At 38.0% G+C, this 18,783-nt stretch overlaps 1 protein-coding gene across 1 annotated transcript in view; it reads right to left on the bottom strand.

The window, feature by feature from the left end:
* The window catches only part of REV1 (REV1 DNA directed polymerase), an 81,196-nt gene that overhangs the window by 42,093 nt on the left and 20,320 nt on the right, over positions 1-18,783 (bottom strand). Inside the window, 4 exon segments of the mRNA XM_036872653.1 lie at positions 3,452-3,620; positions 15,634-15,736; positions 15,738-15,761; positions 17,092-17,152. Coding sequence (XP_036728548.1) covers positions 3,452-3,620; positions 15,634-15,736; positions 15,738-15,761; positions 17,092-17,142 — 347 coding nt within the window. The 5' untranslated portion in view covers positions 17,143-17,152.

Below are 18,783 nucleotides of genomic sequence, written 5' to 3'. Positions count from 1 at the left end.
GTTAGGCTATTCATATTCATTCTTTAGCTCGTGAAGACCAAGACTCTATTTTCTAATAAATATTACCTACAACAAATCATGGGGTGGCGGGGAGACTGAAATGTGTACTGGTTAGTTGGCCAAGTAAAAATAATTTGAGAAGAATTCTGTAGTGCTGTGAGAGAAAAAAGTAAACGACTCAAGATTAATTTTTTTTAAGTCAAATCTATACCAGAAACTAGAATCACACACATTTTCTACAAGGAATAAACTGAGGCAAGACACAAAAAAAAACATAAGGGGGATGAAATAAATCATGAGATAAACTTGCAACCAACTTTTATTTGAGTTGAATAAGCACTCTAATATTGACACTGAGTGTAATTAGGAACAAAGTTTTAGTCCATACCAAGTATGAGATCTTCAGAGCATCACAAGTACGTGACAAACGTGCTGACATTACAGGTGGGAGCTTAGAAAGAAAGGACACACTGACTGGGAGCCAGTCACCCCCCACGAGAAGACCCGAGTTGGCAACAACTGGACCCTCTCATCTCACAGCAGAGCCCGTGAGAATCCAACCAGAGGAGGCAGGTTCCCACGCCACAGAAGACTCAACACAAAATGAACAACGAGAACAAAATGGACTCGGAATAACTTAGGACCATGTTTTCAACTGTGCTCGGGCCCGATGAGGCAGTGAGGTGAGCCACAGCAGCTTCTATAACTACTTCACACTTCAAATTTCAACATAAAATTGTCTGAAGAAAAGGATTAAGAGAAAAATTTGAAAATCACTTATACTATACTGTACTATATACAAACATAAGATTTACAAAGCAAAGCCTTCAGTGACATAATCTCAGACCTTAAACTAACGCACACAGGCTTCTCATTAAAGGACTCCCCTGCCTCTCGGAAGTCATGACCCCATAATCATGCCTATATTAACTCGGGTTTAATGGCACCTACACAGACACCAGGGAATTCTAATCAAAGCAAAGTAATCATCCTGCACACTTATGAGTGGTAGTCGCTTTTCAAACTGCTCAAGCTAAAAACAGGAAAACTAATTATAGAAGAGAATATCATGTATCATCCATTAAACAGCTAATATGATGTTCAAATTTTTAAATATAATAAAATCTCATTAAAACACTGCTGAGAAGGAGAAAAGATGAACAAGGCTGGGATTAGAGTGTGAAAGAAAACAGCACTGTGATCTAACGTGGAGGAGCCCATGCTTATGACATCGTAGACACTGGGCACTTTTTTCATATATTAGGGTATAGCCCAGACTGAACCATTTCCACATGGGCCAACTCACCCATAACAACTTAATTAAATGGCAAAGAGCAGACCCAAATATGAGTCAGAAAATCTGGGTTCTGAATTCTGTCATTCTTGAGCAAATCAGTTAACTGTCTTAGCCCTGCCTTCTCATATATAACATAAAGCAACTACGCCATATAACCATGATTCCAAAGTCACTTCAGTTATTTAAAAACAGATAATTAAGCCTGACTTCAAACTAAAATAAAATTCATTAAGGTGTATTTTATAACTTGTAACTGTCTCAGGTGCATTTTTTATTGTATTATCTCTCTAGCAGCATTCAGCACAAAAAAGAAGAGCAGGTATAAAGAAACAGCTGTAAAGAAGACCACCATTTTCTAAGCAAGTCAAGTCCCACCCAGCAAGAGCTCTTTTCACCACCACTTTCCTTGCCCATGGATCTCCCCCATCCCCTCCAAAGCCAAACTAATATCCCCAGATCAAAATTCTTGCCCCGGCACAATGAAAGGATTGTCTTTAAGTGACAACACACAGTTAAACTCTGGAATGATACTAACTTCTGATACGGAAAACCTCACAATTTATTTTTAAGAAGACACACAGCTAAAAGCTAGGTTCATTAATCCTATATAATGAATGGACAGTGGCTGGGTCCTGGGAACATAGCACAAAGAAGTTCTAGGGATGGACCTTCAACTTAATCTGCCAAGGCTTAAAAAACCCTAATCTATAAGAATAATTTGGCTTTCCGGAAGACAAATGCACTTTTGACCTTTTGGAATTTATTTTCTGATACTCGGTGATGTTTATAGAATAAAAATAAAATAACAACGGTAGCTTCTTACATATTATGCCTCTACAACGCACAAGGCATTGTGCTAGGTAGTTTGCACGAATTATTTCTAGTTGTCACATAACCATAGCGGGTAGACAGCAGCCATCTTTTACAAATGAGGAAACAAGGTTCAGAATGGCTGCGTAACTATTCCCATTACACAAGATCACAGGGACCCTGAATTGCTGAGTTGGGATGTGAACCCAGGTATGTCTCCAGAGCCCAAGCCCAGCCTTTCCACTATAATACACTGACTCTTATGAATCTATGCTGCTGTTCTATTCACTTATTTTTTAAAAATATTTTCGGTCACGCCACGTGGCATGTGGGTTCTTAGTTCCCCAACCAGGGATCGGAACCACACCCCCTGCACTGGGAGCACGGAATCTTAACCACTGGACCACCCGGGAAGTCCCGAAACCTAACAATTCGAAATCTACTGAATAAATTAATGGAAGGTGTCAGAATTAATGAAATATAGGATAAGAAAAAAGCTCGGCAGCTGACTTAAAAAAAAATAATTTCTAAGTTTGTTTCATTAACACTCCATTATACAATCTGACCATTCTCTCATATACTGATTACACTCTAGTCATAAAATTATGATTTTAATACTTTCACTTTTAACTTTCATAAATCTAGCAATCACTCATATATATTATATATGAATCACTCAAGTTCTGGCTCATCACCAAGGTTCTAGACGACATATTTAACCTTAGGAAGTTAGTATGAATGGCCAGCACTGATTTACAACACACCAATTCCAAACCAACAGCCAAGGAGCCATACTAACCGAAAAACAGGTACTAATAATACTGCAAACTGCCGCCCACTCCTAGTGTTCCGGGTCCACGTTATCCTCATCTTCTTTTTTCCCCCACAGCACGTACTGACTTTTAACACATGACATAAATTTACTCATATACTGTTTATTATCTGTTTCCCCTTATAAAATGTAAGCTCCAAGAGGTAGGAGAGGGACTCTGCTTAGCTCACTGATGTATTTCCCAAGTACACAGAACACTGCCTACTCGGAACAGGTGCACAAATATTTGCTCAGTGAACAGCATGCTTTGTCAACCCCTCCCATCGCTGCTTCCTGCCGCTCATTTGAGTCATCTCCCCTAATTCCTGGGAGCTGAGGTTGCAAGAACACTAATGTCAAACCCCAGGCCACCTGAATCATCACGCGAGGCTAAGGAGCACAGTGGTGTTTTTTAAGACCTGGATTACTCTTCACCCTTACGTTAAGAGGCAATGCAAGTTAGATAAGCGTTTATAATAGAAAAAGTATTCCAATTTTTAAAACTCATTAATTTAATTAAAAATTAAACTTACCTTTCCACAATCCATTCTGGTCGAATTACTTTTTCTCCCTTTAACTCTTTAATTTTGGCATTAGGAAGATTTGTGGCAATGATGTGTGTTGTTTTGGATCTGGAATAATACACATGATATTGGCCTCCATGCAACATCATTAGCTTTCTCAATTCCTCAGCAGATGGATCTGTAAAATTAATAATAAAACATGTTAAAAGTTTTACATTAAGAAAGTAGAGCCCTAGCTGAACAATCCCTTAAACAGGATGATTTAAAGAACGTATCACTGGTATACTTTCTCCTTGGCTGTGTTGCCAGTAAACAAAGTTGGGAGGAAAATCACAAAGTGATAGAGCTATTTTGCCTTAGCACATCTGACTCTCCTGGCTGCTAAAGGCACAGTCAACCAACACAAAAACATCTACTGCCAAGCAATGCCCAGAAAAGCAGACAGACACCTCGAGTAATGAATTAAATACTGATAATAGAGCAAATATTTTAAAAATTTTGACATTTAGCTATATTGACCTTGACATTTTTATCTTATATTTAAAAATACTTACTATGAGCAGACTTACTGTAGAGCTTATTAGACTTTACTCCTGTGAAGCTTAATAATTTAAACTTTTATTTAAAAAATATAAGGGTTTCCCTGGTGGCACAGTGGTTAAGAATCCGCCTGCCAATGCAGGGGACATGGGTTCAAGCCCTGGTCCGGGAAGATCCCACATGCCGTGGAGCAACTAAGCCCGTGTGCCACAACTACTGAGCCTGCGCTCTAGAGCTCGCGAGCCACAACTACTGAGCCCACAAACCTAGAGCCCGTGCTCCACACAAGAGAAGCCACCTCAATGAGAAGCCTGCGCACCACAACGAAGAGTAGCCCCCGCTCGCTGCAACTAGAGAAAGCCCGCGTGCAGCAACGAAGACCCAACACAGCCATAAATAAATAAATAAATGTTTCTTTCAAAATGTGTAAAAAGATGATTGCCTTAAAAAAATTTTTTTTAATAAATAAAGAAAAGAAAAGAAAAGAAAAGTTAAAATAATCTTATTCAGTTTCCTAATACAAATTTGCATCAAAGCCAAAAAATAAAGTTAACCAAAACAAAATAAGAATTGCAGACCAAGAAGCACTCTTTTTTTTCCCCAATTTTGTTTCAAATTATTTTATTCTTAATAAAACTATAGAAAAATATCTTAAACAAGAATCAATGTGGTTTATGCTTTCCCATAAAAAAATGTCTGACTCACTAAAGTTATGTTATGACAGGCATTACTAGTATCACATGAAACTAATTATTTTCAACAGCTTCCCTATTTCTTTCACCTATTAACCTAAGGGAAACTCTGTACCACACTTCTCCTAGCAACAGCTGTACCTGGGGGTGAGGCTGGGGATGGCCTCCACAGGAGGCTTGTGTATCTACTTTGTTATTCAAGCAACAGATTTTCTTTAAACACAAATAATACAGGTCCAAGTATTTAAATAAGTACTTTTATTATAATAACTATCTAATTCAGTGAGTTTTGGTCTTTAGAAGAAGAAATATGTTCCCTCTATACCGATTTTGGTAAGAGTTCTTATCATGAACAGATGTTGAATTTTATCGAATGCTTTTTCTGCATCTGTTGAGATGATCATGTGGTTTTTGACTTTTCTTTTGTTAATGGGGTGTATCACATCGACTGACTGATTTGTGTATGGTGAACCATCCTTGTGACCCTGTGATGAATCCAACTTGGTCATGGTATTTGATCTGCTGTGCTGTTGGATTCGGTTTGCTAATATTTTGTTGAGAATTTTTGCATCTATATTCATTAAAGATATTGGCCTGTAGTTTTCATTTCTCCAAAGAAGACAAAGAGATGGCCAACAGGCACATGAAAAGATGCTCATCATCACTAATTATTAGAGAAATGAAAATCAAAACTACCATGAGGTACCACCTAACACCAGTCAGAATGGCCATCATTAAAAAGTCTACAAACAATAAATGCCAGAGAGGATGTGGAGAAAAGAGAACCCTCTTACATTGTTGGTGGGAATGTAAATTGGTGCAGCCACTATGGAGAACAGTATGGAGGTTCCTCAAAAAACTAAACATAGAGTTGCCATATGATCCAGCAATCCTACTCCTGGCACATACCCAGACAAAACTATAATTCAAAAAGATACATGCACCTCTATGTTCAGAGCAGCACTATTTACAAAGCCAAGACATGGAAACAACCTAAATGTCCATCAACTGATGAACGGATAAAGAAGATGTGGTATACACACACACACACACACACACACACACACACACACACAGGAATATTACTCAATCATAAAAAAGAACGAAATAATGCCATTTGTAGCAACATGGATGGACCTAGAGATTATCATACTAAGCAAAGTAAATCAGAAAGAGAAAGAAAAATATCATATAATATCGCTTTATGTGGAATTTAAAACACGACACAAATGAACATATCTTAAAAACAAACAAACTCACAGACATAGAGAACAGACTTGTTGTTGCCAAGGGGGAGGGGGGATGGGGAAGGAAAGATTGGGAGCTTGCAATTGCAAACTAGTATATACAGGATGAATAAACAACAAGGTCCCACTATATAGCATAGGAAACTGTATTCAATATCCTGTGATAAACCAAAATGGAAAAGAATATATACAACTGAGTCACTTTGCTGTATAGGAAAAATTAAAACAACATTGTAAATCAACTATACTTCAATAAAATATATTTAAAAAATGAAGAAGAAAGAAAGCTAACAAAGCACATACAGACATGCCAGGTTTGATTACTTCTTGTTAAATTCTTACGTGTAGAATTCATCTGTTGTTACTGACTGCACCTACTGGAGCTGCTCAGTAAAAGTATGTTAACTACATATGCAAGTCACATATATAAATTTTTCTAATTGCCTCATTAAAAATAGTAAAAAATTAATTTTAATGTTTTTATTTAACTCAATAAATCCAAAATATTATCATTTCAGCATGTAATCAATATATAAAATTGGGATATCTCACACTCTTTTTCTCAAACTAAGTCTCCAGAATACAGTATATATTTTGCATTTACAACACACCTCTATTTAGACTAGTCACATTTCAAACGCTTATTAACACATGTGGCTAGTGGCTACTAAACTGGATAGCACACTGGAAAGAGAAATGAAAACAACTTTCAAATAAAAGTAATTCAAAATTCATAATTGAAGGTTTTCAGGGGCTAGGGATCACAGAAACTAAACTAGAGCATCATAATGACTTCACATAGAATAGTGGAAACTGAACATCTGGCCAGTCAGGAATCTACAGTTTACTTACTTTCTCTCCCTAAGATTAAAGCATTTGCTGATAAACAAAACTGATAAACCTCTAACCAGACTCATCAAGAAAAAAAGGGAGAGGGCCCAAATCGATAAAATCAGAAATGAAAAGGAGAAGTTACAACCAACACCACAGAAATACAAAGGATCCTAAGAGACTACTACGAGCAACTATATACCAATAAATGAACAACCTAGAAGAAATGGACAAATTCTTAGAAAGGAACAATCTCCCAAGACTGAACCAGGAAGAAATAGAAAATACGAACAGACCAATTACCAGTATTGAAATTGAATCAGTAATTTAAAAACTCCCCACAAGCAAAAGTCCAGGACCAGATGGCTTCACAGGTGAATTCTACCAAACAATTAAAGAAGAGTTAACACCTATCCTTCTGAAACCATTCCAAAAAGTTGCAGAGGAAAAACCACTTCTGAACTCATTTTATGAGGCCACCATCATCCTGATACCAAAACCAGACAAAGGGGACTCCCCCGGTGGCTCAGTGGTTAAGAATCCACCTGCCAATGCAGGGGACACGGGGGGTTCAATCCCTGTCCGGGAAGATCCCACATGCCGAAGAGCAACTAAGCCCGCACACCACAACTACTGAGCCCGTGTGCCACAACTACTGAAGCCCGTGCACCTAGAGCCTGTGCTCTGCAACAAGAGAAGCCACCGCAAGGAGAAGCCCGCACACGGCGACGAAGGGTAGCCCCCGCTCGCCGCAACTAGAGAAAGCCCGCACGCAGCAACGAAGGCCCAACGCAGCCAAAAAAATAGTCAGTAGACACTGTCATTCTAGTAGCACCAATATATATATCAATTTTATTAAAAAACATCCACCTCTTTGTAGAACAAAATAAAACTGTCATTTACTGTTTTATAATCATAAGCAGGTAAGAAGAACTGAGGAAAGAAAATTAACATTAATTTAGCACCTATTGCACTCATGTACTTTCCATACTTTATCTCACTTAATGCTCACCACTGGTGATTCCAAGATTGGAATTCAACAACAGAGTCTTGGCATCACAAGTTCTCTGTGAGATGATTATTGTCATTTCAATGTTATTCTTACCAAAAACAAAAAACAAGCATATTCTGGATAATTTGGATAACCGTGATTTCATTGCGCAGGTTTTGTTTATGAAGGTACTGGTGCTGTCAGGGACTGCTTTAAATGTCATGTGCTAATGAAAAGAACAGAAACCAACTTAAGGTGCAAATGATGCATCTTCACCAAATGAAGACCAAAAATGTCATGGTACAATGTTCAAATGTTGATTATGTAGTGACAGAACAGACAACATCAGTGGGGGGAAAAGGTCATTAAAAAACACATTTGCTGGATATCCACATGCAAAAGAATGAAGTTGGACCCTTATCTTATACCATACACAAAAATTAACTCAATGGACTAAAGACCTAAATGTAAGACCTAAAACTATAAAACTCTTAAAAGAAAACACAGGGGAAAAGCTTCATGACATTGGATTTGGAAATGATTTCTTAGATATGACACCAAAAGCACAGGCAACAAAAAGAAAAACAGATTAAGTTAGACTACATTAAAATTCAAAACTTCTGTGCATCAAAGGACACAATCAACAGAAGTAAAAAAGCAACCTGTGGAACTGGAGACAATATTTGCAAATCATCTATCTAATAAGGGGTTAATAGTTAGAATATATAAAGAAGTATTTCAACTCAACAACAACAAAATAACCCAATTTAAAAATGGGCAAAGGACCTGAAAACACATTTCTTTAAAGATGATATACATATGGCCAACCAACAGATGAAAAGATGCTCAACATCACTAATCATTAGAGACATGCAAATCAAAATCCCAATGAAACATCCTTTTAAACCAAAATTCTTAGCTCCTCAGCATCCTGAATGAGGTTTTTATAAAGGAGACCAACTTCAGATAAAAGAGGACTGTAACACGGCAACGTTTTCAAGTTTTAATAAATCTAAGAACAGGTTCTAAAATGCATCTTATAGGTTGAACAACGTATACACCTTTCTTTTCTATGTTACATGTATCCTTTCTTGACAAAGCACAAGATACATCAAAGAACATCTGATCAACAAGAGAATAATTTTTACTTAAACTGTGTTTCTCGCTGAATAGGACTGTGCAGTTTTAAAAACTTAACAGATATCTTGGAAAGAAAGCTTTGCAAATCTGTAACACTCACAGTCCATAACACTCCTACTGTTAATTTTACAGAACATTCTTTGAGAATATTCTGTATGCAATCAAATTTTAGCATTAACTAAAACCAACCACAGAAAGTGAGAGACAGGTGAGCACAGAAAAGGTAAAAGGCACATATTAAACACTGGACCAAGATTTAGGCCTAAAGCTCCACATGTGAAATTCCACCACAGCAAACGCCATCACATAACATCAGAACAGCCACTGAAGACCACTGTGACGTCTCTGGGCACAGCTTATAAAAGTTTTGCTCATCTGGTTAAAACACATTCTATAAACAAAGTTTTAAAATCTTGTGCAAAAGCTTTCCTTGATAGATCTCTATTGAGAAAACAGTCATCCTGTGTACCGTTTCATCCTGCATGTCCAAAGAACTTGATTAAATCTTGGCTGTGTCACATATATGCTAGAAAGAAGTAAGCCAATGGCTGCTTATACCTCCTTTGGTCTTACAGTAGTTAATATCTTTAATTATTTCATTTGAGTCTCACAATCCTATAAATTATAAAGATAATTTAGCATAGTTTACTGATGAGGAAATAGAGGAAAATTAGAAGACTTGTGCACAATCACCTAGCTATTGTGCAGACCCCTTTGTCTTCTGACCCCTGGACAATAATACTCTTTCTCCAGTAGCCATGCTTACTCTCTTTTCCTCTCTCCTCCCTAAGTACATCAGACTTACAAAATTCAACTAAAAGCCACATACACTCAACCAAGTAAAAACCAAAGAAAAGTCTCAAAAGCCTAAAGAACACATTTTTGAGTACCTAATAGGTGCAAATACCTATCAGACACTGGCAAAATTACAGGGGGTGGTAGAAATTAATACAGTAAGTCTCTCCCATGTAGGAGGTTAAATTCCTACATCCCTGGATTCACACCATCAGTCTCGCAGGAAACAGGAGGAGATACTGTGTATCTATCCATAGAAAATAATTCCTGGAAGGTATCCATTTCAAAAAATTAGACTAGAGCATTAAATGGACTCTTTTCCTAAATCACCATATTCACATGCTCAGAAAATTATCAATGTTAAGGTTAAGTTTTCAAACAAATCCCTACCACTTCAGATATAAGTCTGTTATACTTGTATATTCCCTTGATTCATTTTGCGAATCATACCCAGGCCTGCCCTGCTTTTCCACAAACTTCAGCAGTGCCTAAGTCACCAGACCTGGTCTCTTATCCACCTACTGAAAAAAGCAGAAAATTACCAGAACGCCTCTTTCCATATTCACTGTCCTGATCCAACTCCACAGAAGAGCAATTACAGCTCCCTAGATTTGAAGCACTAGCTCACCCGGAGAGCTTTCACCAAAATAAACATGCCCAGGGCCTATTTCCCAGAGATTACAATTCAGTAAGCCTAGAGTGTGGCCCATTTCTTATTTAAAAACTACCCATTTAAGAAAACTGAGTTGAATTAGCATATGAGTGAACACATTTTAACATTCTGATGTACAAACACAAAACTCTGCTATTCATTCGTAGGCTCAACTAATATTTATTGAGAATCTTACAATGTGCCTGGGCAGGCTTCTTTCTAGGCCCTGGTACTCTCAGCTGTGCTCCACAGCACTCTTATTTCACTGGGCAGACAGAAAGTAAGTCAGATAAGTACCAGTTCAGGAGCAAATAAATTCTATGAAGAGAAATGAAGCTGGATAAGGGATTAGAAAGCAACTGGGGGGCAAGATACATGTATTTTACATAAGGCTGGTCAGGGAAAGTCTCCTGGAGAAGGCAACATCTGACAGAGCTCTGAGGGGTGAAGACCTGGAGGAGGAGGAGCCAACTGGAGGCCCCGCAGTGTTCTCTCTGATCCACATCTGGCCAGGGTCACCACACAGAACGGGCTTTCTGACTCCCCAAAACTCAGTACATAAATAAGACCTGGCAATACAAGACAAAACTCAGGTGTCAAAAGTAAATGTTTCTAGCAATAAAGCTATGAAATGTATATCCTGTGGACCGGTTTAAGGAAGGAGGCAAATCTAATTTAACTGGGTCTTAAGGGATGAACATGATTCCAGTTCGCAGAAGTGAGGGAAGGAGCTTTTCATCAGAGCGAGAGCACGAACAGCAGCACAGGAAAGAGAAAGTACAAAGATGAATCTAAAACATCAGAACAATCCTGTTGACCTGAATTAGAGGATATAAAGGTGAAAACGGAGGTTACGGTTAGGACAAGAATGCCTTTCCCCATTCTCGTCTAAAAAACACCTTACTTATCCAAGACCAGTTCAAAAAGTCAGTTCTTCTATGAAGTAATCACGCTAACCCTCAAAGGCAATTACTTCTATGTTGCCACCCACTTGGCTCTGTTCATGTCTAATGCCCACAGATTACTTTTTTGTCACAAAATCCACATTCTCCATCACTGTCATCTCTGTTCAAACATAGTACCTAACACACAAGCAGCATACAAATATATTCGTTGAATTAATTAACGTAGGGTAAAATGGGATGAAAGGTCCAAAGATTGGAAAACTTACCAGAGTAAAGATGTTTACAATTCTCCCTAAATTGAGCTATAGGATAATGTAATTCCTATCAAAATCTCAGCAAGGTATCTATTTTGTAGACACAGAAAAGCTTCTTCTAAAATTATGTGGAAAAGCACAGGCCGTAGAAAATAGCTAAAACAACCTTTCCAAAGAAGAATAAAATGGCAATGATCACTCTACTCAGTATTATGGCTTACTATATAGTGCAGAGGTACAGTAATCAAGACCATGTGGTACTGGTGAAAAGACACGTAGTCAATGGAATAGAACATGGAACCCAGAAACATACCCACCCAAATATGCCCAACTGACTTTTGAGCAAAGTACACAAGTAATCCAATGGAGGAAGAATGGCCTTCTCAACAAATGGTGCTAGCAAGTGGATATCCACAGGCCACAAACAAACAAAAATATTCAAATGGACCATGAACTTAAATATTAAACATAAACTTAGAAAATTTTTAGAAAAAACAGGAGAAAATCTTTGGGATCTAGTACTAAGCAAAGATTTTTGACTTGAAAGCACAATCCATAAAAGGAAAGATTGATAAACTGGACCCAACAAAATTAAAAACTTTTGTTCTGCAAAAGACCATGTGAAGAGGGTGAAAGACAAACCACAGACTGGGAGATAATATTTGCCAAACCACATATCTGACAAGGAGTAGTATCTAGAATTATATAAAGAACTCTCGAAATTCAACAGTAAAAAACCAAACAATCCAATTGGAAAAGAGGCAAAGGACATGTACAGACGTTTCACTGAAGAGGATCTACAGGTGGCAGATAAATACAGGAAAGGATGTTCAACATCTTTAGCCATCAGGCAAATACAAATTAAAACCACCACGAGATACCACTACACATGTATTAGAATACCGAAATTAAAACAAACAAAAAAACCAACCTGTCTGTACAAAATGCTGGTGAGGATGTGGAGCAACTGGAATACAAATTAAAACCGATATTACTACATACCTATTAAATTTTTAAAATAAAAATCACTAAATGCTGGCAAGGACACAGAAACTGGATCACTCATAAATTGCTAGTGGGAATGTAAGTAATACAGCCACTTGGGAAACAGTTTTTGCAGTTTCTTAGAAAAAAACGAAACATGCAACTACTATATAAACCCAGCAATTGCACTCTTTATGTTCACACAAAACCTGTACACAAGGGTTCAGAGCCAAAAAGAGGAAATAACCCAGAAGTTCTTAAATGGGTGAATGGTTCAACTGTGGAACACCCATACCATGGGATAAAAAGGAAAAAACTACTGATAGACACAACAACTTGGACGACTCTCCAGCGTATTATACTGAGTAAAAAGCCAGTCCCAGAAGGTTATATACTGTATGTTCTATTTATGTAACATTCTTGAAATGAAAAAAGTACAGGAACGGAGGCCAGACTAGTAGCTGCCAGGCTGAGAGCGAAGGAGAGTCGGTATGGCTCCACAAGGGAGGCAGGAAGGATCTTGTGTGAAAACGCTGTGTCTTGACCGTATCAATGCCGGTTTCCTGGTTGACACAGCACCATCTTCTAGAGCGGCGGTCCCCAACCTTTCCGGCACCAGGGACTGGTTTGTGGAAGACAGTTTTTCCATGGAGGGGTGGGGGGGGGGGACTAGGGGGTGGTCCAGGCGGTAACGCGAGCGATGGGGAGTGGCAGACGCAGCTTCACTCGCACACCGGCCGCTCACCTCCTGCTGTGCGGCCCGGTTCCTAACAGGCTGTGGACAGGTATCGGTCTGGGGCCCCGGAAGTTGGGGACCCCCGCTCTATAAGATGTTACATTGGGGGAAACTGGGCAAAGGTTCATGGTCTCTATTTTTTCTGCATGTGATTCTACAGTCAAATTTTTTTTTAATTAAAAAAATGAGATGGAAGGCAAAGAAGTTATTAACCTTCGAAAGGAAAAGATGCTGTTTGGGAGAAAAAGAGAGATGAGAGAATGGGTTAACAGAGGCAGAGTATCCAGAAATGGGGGAATCTTATCTCTAAACTCAAGTTCAAAGCTAACTGTGTTGGAAGGGATGTGGGTTACCAAAGAGAAGTTCAGATGGCAGAACTAGGAGCTTTAAAGGAATTAAGAAAACTTGGAACATCAGTTAAAGTCTATGAGGAGCATGAGTAAGAACCAACAACAACACAGTATTCCCTACTTGTCTCACTGCATCTAAAGCACTATCCTTTTCTTGCTGATTTATCACAGAGACTGTTAGATTCTGTTTTATCTATAAAGCTTCAAAAGTAGTCACGAAAAATGAAAATTTTTCTAAAAAATTGTATCACCACAACTTGCATGTCCTTATGAAATTCAACATAAAGGAACTTTACTTAAAGAATTATAATGTAATCCTAACAATAACAAGAATAAAAATTAATATTATCTCTATCTTAAAGAAAAGGATAGGGATAATAATAGGTCCAAAAGAGAAAATGTCTTACAGTCACATAAAAATTAGTGATGAAAGTAAATTAGAATTCCAGATTCTCAACCATGTAATGATTACTACAATATTCATTTTCTCTCCCTCACACAAAGAATCTTTTTTTCTTCCTCTTACGTAAATAAGGGTGCCCTTGTAAATTGGGGACTTCCAAAACTTGCTGATGTAACGAGCAATGTTTATTTCTTTTTATTAACATCTTTAATCTTTTATAATGCATCTCAGGAGGTCTGTGGAGCCTGAACGTTCTAAGATGCCTAAGTAGAAAAGGTGCATGTGAATTTTCCCAAAGTCGCACCATCATTCGTTTTGAGATAACATTCTTAGACTAAATTGTCGATCACGCCTCCTAAAACTCAACCAGGCAACTGTATCAGCTAAATTAAAACTTAACTTTAATCAAGAAGTAGCCCCTGAGTGGTTATACCCATCACTGTAGAGGCACCAAGGACACAATGGTAATGAAAATGTGGAAATGAAGCTCTTGCTCTTGTCTAGTAAACAGGCAACTACAATAAGATCTAATAAATGCCAAGATGTGAATAAATACAAGGAGCCGAAGCCCCACAGAACCTTGAGAAGTCACCCCCACCAGTAGCAAGACAATCAGACAACCGAGGGGGAGTGCTAAACGGAGACCCTAAAAACGAGCGGGTTATCAGCTAACTGAGAAGTGGGGAGGAAAAACGTAACCAACCAACACAAATATTTATAGCCATTCACCTCAAAAATCACAAGAAAATGATCTTAAGAGGAGAGGAATCCTCAAGAGAATAAAAAGAAACTCTGGCAGTAAAATCTGACAGCCAACAGACAAGTGATAACTGACGGGGCAGATCAGAGAAAGATAAGATCTGCAAGATGGGCTGGCTGTGTGGAGACCCAGAAGACACTGCTTGGTGCCAGTGAAACCAAGAGAAACTCATGAAACAGAGGCACTGGGCACCTCCAAGAGTGGGTTTGTGAACAGGATGTAAAACAGGAAGCCCACGGCTGAAAACTGTGAATTAGAATTCCAGAACTCCTCTCCAACTCACAGTGAAAAAACTATCCTGTCCCTTCCAGATACTGGACTCGATGACAACAGGCACAGCAGGAGGCGAGAAGGGATGAGAGGAGCAAAGAACACAGCAGGGAGATTACATGGCACTCTACTCCCTGAACGGTGAGATTCCTGGCCCTCTCCTTCCCTCCTGGCCACCAGGATGCCGGCAGCTGGGTTTGCACCCTTCTCTAGCAAGAGTCTGGGAAATCTGACACAACACACTCCACCCCCTCCTCCACCAGCCCAAAAGGACCTCCGGATAATTACAGGTGAAGATTCGCCAATGAAGTGGCCCTACCAGATGCCCCTCTACTGAAGCCCCCAGTTTACAAGCCCCACATGTGTGATGAGTTGTTTCAGCAGGAGGATCGTAATTTTCCATTTTAAACCTCACTTGACTTTAAAAAACTATGTGCTTTGGTAAAATTTAAAATAAGACATGGCAGGCACAGGAGGAGGGAAAGGAAACCTGAAGGAGGGGTATCTAAGCAGAGGGTTTTACTTTCACCTTTTTTATATACAAGATAAATAATTAAAAACAGAATTAAAACAAATCGCTCCCAATCCTAATAAAAATACATGCCAAAATGGGGGTACCTAAAAAATAAAAAGTACTCAACCTGTATATCCATTAACATAGATGGCGACTCCACTAAAAATTGTAGATGAAGCTCCATCCTTCTGTATAGCAGCATCTGATCGAAACTGTTGCTCCAATTTCTGGGACCTTGGCAGCCATATACCCACCCTAGGATTAAAGGAAAGGTTAAACTAATCACAAAAGTTTTATTTTTCTTCCCACCCTCCCCTTTTTAGAAAGAAATTTATATTTTAAAAAAAATAATAAAAGACCTTATTCTGTGCTAGTAACCAAGGTATAAGGATGACATAAGATATAATGATAAACATGAACCATAATGCAAGGCAATAAAACAGGCAGGTCAAGGGAGACTTTTCCCTCTGTCAACTCAATGTTTAAGAATTCTATCACACTGTTACAATGGTAAAAGTTACGTTTAAAAGAGGGAAAGGTAAGTCAAGGTAATAAGTGTAATGCCACAAAATATTGTTCTTATCTACAAATCAAGCAAAAGTTATACCAAAGCTTAAATCAATTAAAAATTTGACAAGTGGTCAGTAAGAATATATTTTGACTGGCTTCCACTATCTTCTGTGTATGGGAAGCTTAATATTAATAAATTCAAGTAAAATGAAGCGTTTGACAAACCAGTAAAGTCTTCCATACATGTAGATAAGAATACAATAAATGATTCAGTGGCTAAACTCTGGATCTAATCAATCTATTTGGTAGTACTACTAATATTCATAACACCAACCTCAAAGAGAAATAAAAACATTATTATTTTTGCTAAAGACCTTTACAACTCTATGAATTCAGCCACACCTTCCTGAACATCGAAATAATTAAGGTTAATCGATTAAGACTCTATCAATTTTACTTTATCAATAAGGTCTTTAAAATAAAGCTGTAGGTGTCCTAAAGTGGTATATATTTTTTTCCAAAATGGAAATGACTTGTTTTTGATTGTTCAAATATTACATGTTGTCAAAAAATTTTTTAAGAAAATTTAAATTAGCTGTGATCCCATTCATTGCTAACATTTTGGGATCTTACTTTCAAAGTTATTTCTGTGTCTCAGAACACAGAGGTTTTACACAAATAGGATCATATGTAGTAACAGTACTTTATAATACACCCTTTCAGTTAAGGCCATCTTGCCAGGTTAAGAAGTATACAGCTAAATGATGGGTGTATACTGTTCCACGGTATAGAGATAATCCCCTATTACTGGATATCTATGTTTTTACTGTTTTTCAGTATTATTAGCAATGTTGCAATAAAATTATCATACAATAAATTCTGTGCACCAGAACATTTACTGCCTCAGGACAAAATTTCTCAAAGTTTAAGCTTTCAATACATTGTGAAAACACAAGAGTTGGTGTCTAAGTGATTTACAATTTAGAAAACGCCTTCAACCACATTATAAACTAAAAGAAGAATGAAAACTACCTAGACAGTTCAATATAATTATTTTTATTCTTTTAAAACACACCCATTTTTCCCAGTCATCCTCAGCTCGCTTCCTCCATCCACCTCGTCTCATGGTGGAGCTTCTGTATTAGGGGAAGAAAGAAATACATCAATTCATAACAAAAGGTACTACTAATTGATATCTTATTTCAATATCAAGAAAAATGAGAAATTAAAATAAATTCAAATGTTCAATTCATAACAGTTCAAATATCATACTGAGGAAACTTTTTCCAAAGTATATCATTCTCTGGCTTCACAAGTGAAATTTGTTCCCCCCAAAACTCCTTACAGGTAAGTATCAGGTTTTAATTATAACTATTTAAATTTTAATTTTAACAGGAAAAACTTTTATGCATTCTGAGCATCAATTCTAACACCTTCCTACATAAAACATCACCAAATCCAACTAACATACTGTGCTTACTTGTTAACATTAATTAGTGTTAATGGAACCTAAGAAAACATTTTCCTTCATGCACTGCCCTATAATATGGCTCTTAAATTCTGTCTTTGCTATTACATACTGCACACTTAAGAGTACAGCATAGTGTAATTCATCTATATGCAAAAATCCTAAAAGAAGTCAGTCAAAGCAACTAGGGGACATGATGCAGAAAAGACTATCACCAATAATAAATTAGTAAATATGGCATTCTCCTTAAGGCAACGCATGACCAACTATATACCATGAAGCCACCAAAAATGGCTCATCTCAAGCGTCAGCTCGCTTACTGGTGAGCAAGGTATAAATCAAAGTAGGCATTATATGAAATTCCTTGTAAAGTCAAATTCTTCTAACCCAAATGGCTACATATTGGGACATGACTGCATTATTCTTCACAAAATTAATATGATCTCCATTTAAGTATTTTTCTTCTAGTAATTATATAGGTTAATATCAAAGGGTTATCATACACACTGGAGAAGCATTATACATTATCCAAGATAAACTGGCTTTGATATGCTTTAAAAAAAATCTTTTATTGAATAACACCTTAAGATAGCCACACTTCATCCACACACATCAGCAGATATTTTCTTTCAAATATTTCTATTCTTAGTATATACAGGATTTATAATTTCTTCCTGCTGACTTTATATTAATTATGAATTTTTACCTGTCTACTCTTAATAGGTGACTGAAAGACATGCAGAGAGAGAGTCAGAGTTGAGTCCAACAGAGAGACAAGGGGCAGGTGGAAAGGGTTGAGAGCAGGAGGCAAAGTGATTAACCCTGATCAGGCGCTGTGGATGCTGGAGGAGAGAAGGGCTGCTTTGCTTTGTTTTGCCTTTTTTAAGTTTGACGAAGGTAAGGGCATGGCCACCCAATGTGTTTCACCCTGAGTCACAGGACTGCCATCAGTGCTGTTCAATACTTCTTCTGATTTCAAGAGGCTCAATTTGTCCAGTCCCTCAAGACTTCTCCCTTATCTTAAAGGAGTCTGGGAAATGTGTTAACACACAGTTCTTGACTTCATATAAACTCTGACTCCACACATCTGCTCTTACAAGTAAAGAGTGTGGGAGTTCTGGCCACTGTACATTAAGAATGCATACTCACAGGGGCTTCCCTGGTGGCACAGTGGTTGAGAATCTGGCCTGCCAATGCAGGGGACACGGGTTCGAGCCCTGGTCTGGGAAGATCCCACATGCCACGGAGCAAGTGGGCCCGTGAGCCAGAACTACTGAGCCTGCGCGTTCTGGAGCCTGT

Source organism: Balaenoptera musculus, chromosome 13 (assembly GCF_009873245.2).
Source record: "Balaenoptera musculus isolate JJ_BM4_2016_0621 chromosome 13, mBalMus1.pri.v3, whole genome shotgun sequence".
NCBI classification, from domain to species: Eukaryota; Metazoa; Chordata; class Mammalia; order Artiodactyla; family Balaenopteridae; genus Balaenoptera; species Balaenoptera musculus.
The sequence above is the reverse complement of the archived record's forward strand: the minus strand, read 5'-3'. Positions and strand labels throughout refer to the sequence as shown.